The sequence below is a fragment of the Dendrobates tinctorius genome, unplaced genomic scaffold (genome assembly GCF_039654945.1).
Source record: "Dendrobates tinctorius isolate UK_male_01 unplaced genomic scaffold, ASM3965494v1 ptg000062l, whole genome shotgun sequence".
Taxonomy (NCBI): Eukaryota; Metazoa; Chordata; class Amphibia; order Anura; family Dendrobatidae; genus Dendrobates; species Dendrobates tinctorius.
In genome coordinates, this window is record NW_027361730.1 from 11,144,869 (window position 1) to 11,155,614 (window position 10,746).

Consider the following 10,746-nt stretch of genomic DNA (forward strand, 5'->3'; position numbering starts at 1 on the left):
TGTATGGACACACGTCGGGGCTCGGAAGGGAAGTAGTGACGTTTTGGAATGCAGACTTTGAGCGAATGTTCTGCGGGTGTCATGTTGCCTTTGGAGAGCCCCTAATGTACCTAAACAGTGGAAACCCCCACAAATGACCCCATTTTGGAAACGAGACCTCCTAAGGAACTTATCTAGATGTGTGGTGAGCACTTTTAACCCCCAAGGGCTAAACAGAAGTTTATAATGCCCGGGCATGAAAATAAAAAAATCGTATTTTTTCCACAAACATGATCAATTAGTCCCCAATTTTTTCATTTTCCCAAGGGTAACAGGAGAAATTGGACCCCAAAAGTTGTTGTCCAATTTGTCATGAGTGCGCTGACACCCCATATGTGGGAGAAAACTACTGTATGGACACACGTCGGGGCTCGGAAGGGAAGCAGTGACATTTTGGAATGCAGACTTTGATGGAATGGTCTGCGGGTGTCATGTGCGTTTGGAGAGCCCCTGATGTACCTAAACTATTGAAACTCCCCACAAGTGACCCCATTTTGGACACTAGACCCCCCACGGAACTTATCTAGATGTGTGGTGAGCACTTTGAACCCCCAAGTGCTTCACAGAAGTTTATAACGCTCGGACGTGAAAATAAAAAATCATTTTTTTCCACAAAAATGATATTTTTGCCCCAAATTTTTTATTTTCCTAAGGGTAGCAGGAGAAATTAGACCCCAAAAATTGTTTTGCAATTTGTCCTGAGTAGGCTGATACCCTACATGTGGGGGTAAAACACTGTTTGGGCGCATGGCAGAGCTTGGAAGGGAAGGAGCACCATTTGACTTTTTCAACTCAGAATTGGCTGGAATTGAGATCAGACGCCATGTTGCATTTGGAGAGCCCCTGATGTGCCCAAACAGTGGAAACCCCCAATTCTAACTCCAACCCGAACCCCAACACACCCCTAACCCTAATCTCAGCCCTAACCCTAGCCCTAGCCCTAACCCTAACCCTAACCCTAGCCCTAATCCTACCCTAACCCTAACCCTAGGGCTAACCCTAACCCTAGCCCTAACCCTAACCCTAATGGAAAAATGGAAATAAATAAAAAAAAATTATTTTATTATTTTTCCCTAACTAAGGGGGTGATAACGGGGGGTTTGATTTACTATTTATGGCGGATTTTATATTTGGCAGCTGTCGCATGCGAAAAGACACTTTTTATTGTAAAAATAGTTTTTGCCTCACCACATATTGAGAGCTATAATTTTTCCGTATTTTGACCCACCGAGTCATGTGTGTGAGGTCTTATTTTTTGCGGGACGAGTTGACGTTTTTATTGGTACCATTTTCGGGCACGTGACATTTTTTGATCGCTTTTTATTCCGATTTTTGGGACGCAGAATGAACAAAAACCAGCGTTTCATGAATTTCTTTTGGGGGGGTGCGTTTACACCGTTCCGCGTGCGGTAAAATTGATAAAGAGTTTTTATTCTTCTGGTCAGTACGGTTACAGCGATACCTCATTTAGGTCGTTTTTTATGTTTTGTCGGTTTTATGCAATGAAAACTATTTTATATAAAAAATAATTATTTTTGCATCGCTTTATTCTGCGAGCTATAACTTTTTTTATTTTTTTGCTGATGATGCTGTGTGGCAGCTCGTTTTTTGCGGGACAAGATGACGTTTTCAGCGGTACCATGGATATTTATATGCGTGTTTTTGATCGCGCGTTATTACACTTTTTGTTTGGCGGTATGATAATAAATCATTATTTTTTGCTTCGTTTTTTATTATTATTTTTTAAGAGGTTCGCTAAAGGGGTTAACTAATGGGACAGTTTTATAGGGCGGGTCGTTACGGACGCGGCGATACCTAATATGTGTACTTTTATTGTTTGTTTTTTTTTATTTCCAAAAAATGGATTTATTTGGGGGAATATTTTTTTTTCTAATTTATTTGGCGGTTTTTTAAATTATTTTAACACTTTTTTTTATTTTTTTTTTTACTTTATTAAATAGTCCCAGGTGGGACATCACTGTCCTTTGACAGATCGCTGATCTGTCACATCACAGATCACTGTGACAGATCAGCGATCTGTCACAGGCAGTGCAGAAGGCTTCCTCATGCCTGCGCTTTGCAGGCACTGAGGAAGCCAGCTTCCTGCAGGCCCCCGAAGGCCCCCGTTGCCATCTTGGATTCGGGAGCCTGCAGGAAAGGAGCCCCCCGCAGCAGCGCTGCACATTGGTGCCGCTGATCGCGGTAGATGTACTATCCCGTCCATGGGCATAGGGGCCCGAGTCCCATGGACGGGATAGTACATCGGATGTCAGGAAGGGGTTAAATTTCATACACTGGCCGATCCGTCCACAAAACAGATCCGGTGCATCCGTTTGTTACATATCGGAAACGGATCCGTTTTTTCACTCTTGGCGGATTTCAACTGATGACAAACAACTGAAGTGTGAAACAGGCCTAAGTATTGGCATAGTGTGCGAGATATTTCACTCAAATTACCTCCTACAATATTGATTTTTAAACAGGAATACATTACTACTACGTTATCAGTGTGGATAATGAATAGGACAGAAAAAGAGTGCAGTGAGACTATGCTTTAATTATGAAGTCACAAAAATAGTAATATACTATGTTACATTTGAAAAAGCCACCATATTCCAGAGTGCTGTACAATATACTAGAGGATCCAGCAGAAGATGATAAGGCACTGCCCACAAGCTACAATATACAGTATAATGACTGGGGAGTGATAGAAGGCCATTTCCCCACAGAGACCTCATCACATAACAATAAACAGGGGAAACAGGTATAAGTGCAGGCGTGCCACGTAGCTGACACCCCCCCACCTCAATCTACTGATTGGCAGCTTTCTGCCTATGCACAGTGTACCTGGGAAGCTGTTAATCAGTGGTGGGGGCAGGGTTATTCAGACATCATGCGTATAGAGGACTACATGGCAGCACAGATTTACTATTCTTCTAGTCATAATTTCCTGCTGATAAAGCAAGGATGTTATTAAAATTACAGCAAGCAGCCCAATAAGTGACAGTTTCAGGGACTCTGCCCATACATCATGCAGCTCTCAGATTACATAGTATAAACCTGGTGACAGATTCCCTTAGTACACATACTACATGCTACTTCAGAGAAAATGTCATTTTTCTAAATAAACATCAGAACTAAATGGACTTAAATGTTTTGGATGTCTCTATGCTTTATTCCAGGACTTTCTGCTGTGTCCCTTCCATCCACGATCTCAAGCAGCACAATCTTTCCTACTGATTTTACAAGTACAGATGTTTCTACTTTAGATGGCATATCAATTCCTGTGTCCATTACAGTGCAGCCTCTGCCCTTCTCTCACCACCACAGTGCTAATACATCTAGCCATTACCCTCATGTACCATTTGTTAATGTGGACAATTATGGGTTCCAAAGGAATCATCATAGCTGTGGATCACCATGGACATTTGAAAGTTTACGTCCTGTGTATCACTACTAGATTGTGTAAATGAATGAAAGTCTTCTTCAGGTCACTTTGTGAAAGTTCTTTTTTTCTCAGGCAGGAGCCCAAGGAATATCACTATCAGAGATGGCAGTATGTTTATCAGAGGAGTTAGATTTTTAGACACCTTTGTCAACTGACAGATGATGCGTTATTATGGACGTCATTACCATTACAGCCTCAATGTTTCTACTGAACCAAACTTAGAGCTCCAAATTTAGCAAGGGATCTCTGCTTTGTGATCACTATACAGTGGATATAAGAAATCTACACAAGAAGAATCATTTCAAAACTTTTTCACCTTTATTGACACCCATAATCTGTACAATTCAATTAAAAAATAAGCTAAGATCAGGTAGAAAAATAAAGAATAGCTAAAGTAATGTGGTTGCATAAATATGCAGACTCTTAAACAAATACTTCATTGAAGTACCTTTTAAATTTAAGAAAGCATTCAGTCTTTTGGGTAGGAGTCTATCAGCATGGAACATCAAGAATTGACAACCTTTGCCCACTCTTTTTTGCAGTAGCAATTCAAATCTGACAGATTGCGCTGGTATCTCGTGTGTACAATCGTTTTCAAGTCTACTCAAAGATTTTCAATTGGACTCATGGCTGTGCTCCGGCTTGGCCATTCTAAAACTTTGATCTTCAACAAAAGAATAGCTTTGTCACAAGATTTGGCAGTTTGCTTAGGGTCGTTGTCGTGCTGAAAGCTGAAATTCTGCTTCATCTTCAGCTTTTTAGCAGAAACCTGAAGGTTTTATTGCAAAGTTGATTAATATTTTGAACTTTTAATAATTCCCTCCACCTTGACTAAATTCCCAGTTTCAACTGCCGAGAAACAGCCCCAAAGCATAATGCTGCCTGCACTATGCTTCAATGTGGGTATGGTGTTCTTTTGGTGATGTGCATTGTTGACTTTGCACTAAACATGCCTTTTGGGAGGGGCATGCGGTGAGAGGTGCGTTCCCTGAGCTCCCGTGGCTCTCATCCTGAACTGACCAATTAGAGGCAGAGAAATGGACCAGCGATAGACCCACTTCCTTAAAGTCCTTGGATGATGAGGAACTTATGTCCGTGCTGTGGTGGTGTCATGACAAGATCCAAGAAGCAGGGGAGAGACAAAGACGTGGCAAAGACGGACAAAATCCAAGATGGTGCCTGCACTGCCAGTAGTTGGAGGAAGTAGATGTGGCTGCGCGGCTGTAGCAGTTTGCCCACAGACCTCCATCTTCTAGTACCCCGCTCAAGTAGTAAGTGCCTGCTACACAGGGGATGAGAGGAACACCTGGTGAAGTGTCCCGATTTATGGTGTTATCTATGGAGGAGGAGACACCCTCATGGGCATAATGGATCTATGCAGCTCTATGATCTATGCAGCTCCTGAATTTAAATGTTGTATCCTTGAAAAGATTTCCCAGGCCGACTCCCCGTCCCTGCAAGATGTCCTCAAAGCAGTTGCAATTTTACTCTCTATACACTGATGGGAAAAGTTGGCCACGTACAATAATCTGTTTCTATAACATGTCATGATGTGCAGAAAGGGACAAAACACACTACATCAGTGGAAAGCAGAGGTAGTGAGTTGGAAAACGCTTTCCTACCAATTTGCAGAGATATACTAAGTCACACACAGGCAGTCACAGCACTGATTGCCAAGGCTGAAGACCTGTAAAATCGTCAGATACGCAATAATATTAGACTGGTGGGGGTTCCTTTGTTTGCTGCGGAAAAAGCTCACAGGGTCACCACAACACAGGGCCCAGTGGGCAGAACCCCCCAGGCCTATTTTGATCAAAATCCTGCACTACAAGGACTGAAATATCATATTAAGGGAAGAGAGGGAGAAACAGGACATTAAGCTCGGGGGACAGAAATCTCCTTTTTTACAGACTTTTCAGTGGAGGTCCAGTGCAAAAGGTCGTAGTTTCTGGACATAAACAGGAGGAGGAGGGCACTGGACCAGCAATACTCAATGATTTACCCAGCCAACTGAACGTACATTTAAGTAGGCCAACATTTCAGATTTTAAAATAATTTTTTCAAGCTGGTGTTATAAAGTATTCTAATTTACTGAGATAATGACTTTTGGGTTTTCATTGGCTGTAAGTCATAATCATCAACATTAACAGAAATAAACATGTGAAATAGATCACTCTGTTTATAATGACTCTATATAATATATGACTTTAACTTTTTGTATTGAAGAACTGAAATAAATTAACTTTTGATGATATTCTAATTTTGCGAGATGCACCTGTATTTGTAACCTTGGTAGTGATAGGTTTCTGGGGTGAGGTAATACTTGATCCCCTTTTGGTCGCCTCATCAGAGAGGTGGAACTGTTTGGCATTTACTGGGATAAGTTGCCAAACGTAAATATCTGTTCTTGTTCCTCATCAACCTATCAATCTCTATCAAAGATTTATCTAGCCTTATGTAATTCTCAACTGACTTCCATTACTTTCTAAAATTGAATATCTTCCTAGTTCTCTATCGAATCACTCTTCCCTCTGGTTACAGGTGCAGATGGTCCAATTAAGATCCAGGTATTCAATAGGTTGGGAATTATTTCATTAATTCTGGCTTAAAATTATTAATTGCACTACCATCAGGGACAAACTTTGGGAATTCTTTGAAATCAATTCTGGTTCAGCCCCTAAAAAGTGGTTTGGAACGCTATGAAGGCCTTTTAAAAGGGGGTACTGACCACAGAGATAAAACTGGTAAAAGATAATTCTCGGAAGTGTTCAAATGGAAAGTAAAGGCCCCGTCTCACTAAGCAATCTCGGTAGCGAGATCGCTGCTGAGTCACAACTTTTGTGACGTAACAGCGATCTCACCAGCGAGATCGCTGTGTGTGACAGTGATCAGCGAGCGGCCCCCCTGCCGGTATCGCTGATCGCTGCAAGAAACCTCTGGACATTTCTTTGGTCGCTGGTCTCCCGCTGGCCAGCACGCATCGCTGTGTGTGACAGCGGGAGACCAGCGATCAGGTGTAAAAAAATAATACAAAAAAATAAAAAATATAGTTATTCTCACCTTCCGATGTCCCGTTTAACCATCCCGCCTCTCTCCACGCTCCGGTCCCAATGATCCTTTGCATGAATGACCGCGAGACTTTGTTATCCCGCGAGACCGTGACATCTCGCGGTCATTCGTGCAAAGGATCACTGGGACCGGAGCGTGGAGAGGGGCAGGATGGCTGAACGGGACGTCGGAAGGTGAGAATAACTATATTTTTTATTTTGATTCTATTTTCTACAGCGATAGCCAGCGATGCCGGGTGCTCGGCATCGCTGTGCTGATCGCTGGTGAAGCTGTCTGTGTGACAGCTCACCAGCGATCACATAGCGACATACCAGCGATCCTGACACCTTCATATCGGTGTCGGGATCGCTGGTAAGTCGCTTAGTGTGACGGGGCCTTAAGGCTTGAGAAACTGAAACATTGTTTACCAGGATAATAATCCAGTCAATAGAACTGGCCCCAAAACAACAGAGAGTATATCAAAGAGAGCAAGCTGACAAAAAAAGAATGTTTTTAAAATGTCAATTTTATGAGGAGGGAGAAACTACTGGCTGCGTATTAGCCAAAATGGACTGTTCTCAGAGAGAGAATGCTTTTATACACAGGTTAAAAGATAGAGAGGGTAGGATTAACACCCAAACTTCTGCAATTTTACAGAGTTTACATACTTTTTATACCAATTAGTGTTCATCTAGGGTCAAGTACTCTGGAGAAGAACTAGCAATCTACCTAACTGGGATTAAACTTCCAACTTTGGACGAAATTGATAGAGATTTTTTAGAACTGCCGATTTCCTCAGAGGAAATTCAATGAGTGGTAGAGGAAATGCCAAATGATAAAGACCAGAATGATACAGGCCAAAATCACTACTAATGTCTGATGTCAAGATTTGGGCCAAAATCTGAGCAAATAGCTTGAGCACTGTGATAACGTCGGTAATCCATCCGGATCAAGCTGGCTTCATGCCATCTAAGTCAACTGCCATTAACCTACAAAGGCTATTTTTGAATTTACATGCAGTACAGCCTGATCCCAAGAATAAAGCTGTTCTCTCCTTAGATGCCACAAAGGCTTTTGATAGTGTGGAGTATATGCGGGTGTTGCTATGGGAGTTGGACCTAATTTTATCAAATGGGTAATACTATTGTACAAGAGCCTGACAGCTAGAATAAGAGGTAATGGGGATATGTCACAGAGTTGTAATCTTTTTAGGGGAACAAGGCAAAGCTGCCCTCTATCTCCCGTGCTTTTCGCTATTGCAATAGAACCTTTAGCCTGTATCATCAGACAAAACCCGGGAATTAGTGGCGTTGTGGCCATGTACACAGATGATTTGTTGTTATTTGTTGATAACTTGAATATCTCAAACCCATTAATAATGGATACCATTTCTAAATTAAGGGTCGTTTCTAGTCTAAATATTAATTGGTCAAAGTTGGCTTTGCTCCGCCTGGATAGTAATGAAAATCTTTCACCAAATTAATCTTTCGCAATACCATTGGTGCAAAAGTTCAAATACCTAGGCATTTATGTTACCAGTGAGGTTAATGACTACATCCCTTTAAACCTGAATCCTCTGATAGCTAAGTCAAGAAATAAAATTGACGCAGGGAAATTACCCCTATCCGCCAATGGCAGAATAAACATCAATAAAATGTGCTTCATGCCCTCTGTACTCATTGCCCTACACAATTGTTCTGTTTGGATCCCGAACCATTGGTTTAAAACAATACATAATATATTCCGAGGCCGGTTTGGAAAAAGGGTGTCCCTAGAATAAAGCTGGAAAAATTACAGTTGCCCAAGGATCAGGGCAGCTTAACCCTTCTTAATGCATGGGGGCATTTTCTGTCTTCTCAGCTACAAGAGGGGATGGGCATTAGGCCGGGGTCACACTGGCGAGGAATACGGCCGAGTGAGAGGCGCTAAAAGCACGCATTAGACACGGACCAATGATTCTCTATGGGGTCCCTCGCACCAGCCGTATATTTCTCATCCGTATTCTACGGTCCGTGCCAATCGCAGCATGCTGCGATTGTCAGCGTACTACGGCCGTAATACGCCAATGCAAGTCTATGGGTGCGCAAAAAATACGGATTACACACGGACCACACATGTGACTTGCGAGAAATACGCACCAGGTGTCTTTTAGCAAAGCCGGCAATTCAGTGCGCTGTACAGTAAACTCACACTGACAGGTTTAATAAAGAAACGAAAGAATAGATATAGACACATAGAATACACACATATATATATATATATATATATATATATATATATGCATTCTATGAGTATATATCTATTCTTTTGTTTGTGTTATAAAACCTGTCATAGGGCTCCATTATATGTCCATTTTGCAAGCCTGCGAGAAAATCTCACCATACGGATGCCATACGGATTGCATACGGATGCCATACGGATTACATACGGATGCTTACATGCGCAAAATACGCGACCACACCTTGCTTACGGATGACATACGGAGCACCGTTTAGGGGCCATTCATCCGTATTACGCATGTAAAATACTGACCGTATTTTGCGTCGGTTAGTGTGACCCCGGCCTTAGAGAAGACTATGGAGGCAGCGGGTGTGGTACTCAAATACCTGGGTGAAGAGGATAACATTTTGGAACTCCTAGAGTCAAATATATACAAAGCCAAATCCAGTAATGCCCCAACTCTGGCTCTTATACTCTTGTGGGGTATGAGGGCTGTGATAAAACACTCCGGGATCGCCTTTGCTGGGGTCAAAGGTCACGTGCGTTCAGCATGAAACTCAGGCGCAGAGCTGGGATTCGTGTATAACTGACCCTGGGTCAGGTTTATTAAAGGTGAAAGCAATGCAAAAGGAAATAAAACATAAAACAAATCCTTGCCTGTCCGGCACTAACTAAACAATGGACAACCTAACTACCAACTGGCGGGCTTCTCCCGTCCAGCCAAACCACAGTTGCAGTGGGCACTGCTTCCACTCACGTGTGTCTCTCACACAGACAGGCTCTCTGTGTTCCCAGGCTGAGACACTCACACAACCACCTGGCATCCTTTTATATCCACCTCCCATTATTCATTAGCAAGCAGGTGCGATACTGACCAGACTAGGCCACATAGGAAAGGAATCTGGGCGAGATATACCTGCCCTCATCCACTATTCCCACATGATTCTCACATATCCCCCCCCCTTCTGCTCAGACCACTCCGGTCGAGCAATGACACCCGCCAAACAATGCACTCGGGACAGGGCATCTGCATTTCCCATCTGTACCCCTGGGCGGTGCTCCACCGTAAACGTGTAGGCCTGCAGGGCAAGGAACCACCGGGTCACCCGGCTATTCCGTTCCTTGTTCAAGTGCATCCACTTGAGAGGGGCATGGTCAGTGATCAACCTGAACTTTCGGCCCACCAGGTAATATTTGAGGGCCTCTAGAGCCCACTTAATGGCGAGGCACTCTTTTTCTACGACTGCATACCTTTGCTCGTGTTTATTCAGCTTCCTGCTGAGATAGAGGACTGGGTGTTCCACTCCGTCCCTCACTTGTGAGAGTACGGCCCCGATACCAGTATCAGAGGCATCCGTTTGTACCACAAACTCACTGCGGAAGTCCGGAGTCACCAGTACTGGCTGAGAGCAAAGTGCCCGTTTTAGGCTATGGAAGGCTTCTTCAGCCGCTAAACTCCATTTAATCATGACGGAGTCTTTCCCTTTTGTAAGATCCGTCAGGGGGGTAGCGATGGCTGCAAAATTGGGTATGAACCGGCGATAATAACGGCGATCCCCAGGAAGGCTTGCACCTGCTTCTTGTTGACAGGTTGTGGCCAGTCCTGAACCGCCTGAATCTTATCAACCTGGGGTTTAACAACACCCCTCCCAATTACATACCCCAAATACCGGGCTTCTTCTAGCCCGATGTGACATTTCTTGGGGTTCGCGGTTAGACCTGCCTCCCACAGGTCGTCAATCACAGCTTGTACTTTCTGGAGATGAGTCTCCCAGTCCAAGCTGTAAATGACAATGTCGTCCAAATAGGCCGAAGCGTACTGCCTATGTGGCCTCAGGACTCGATCCATCAGTCTCTGGAAGGTCGCCGGTGCTCCGTGCAGACCAAACGGCATATACACATACTGAAATAGACCTTCTGGGGTAGCAAATGCTGTCTTTTCTCTGGCAGCCTCCACCAGAGGGATCTGCCAATACCCCTTTGTTAGGTCT

At 43.5% G+C, this 10,746-nt stretch overlaps 1 protein-coding gene across 1 annotated transcript in view; it reads left to right on the plus strand.

The window, feature by feature from the left end:
- The window catches only part of PAX4 (paired box 4), a 208,993-nt gene extending 203,368 nt beyond the window's left edge, over positions 1-5,625 (plus strand). Inside the window, 1 exon segment of the mRNA XM_073579176.1 lies at positions 3,222-5,625. Within this exon segment, the coding sequence (XP_073435277.1) occupies positions 3,222-3,499 (278 nt within the window). The 3' untranslated portion in view covers positions 3,500-5,625.
- The last annotated feature ends 5,121 nt before the right edge of the window (positions 5,626-10,746 follow it).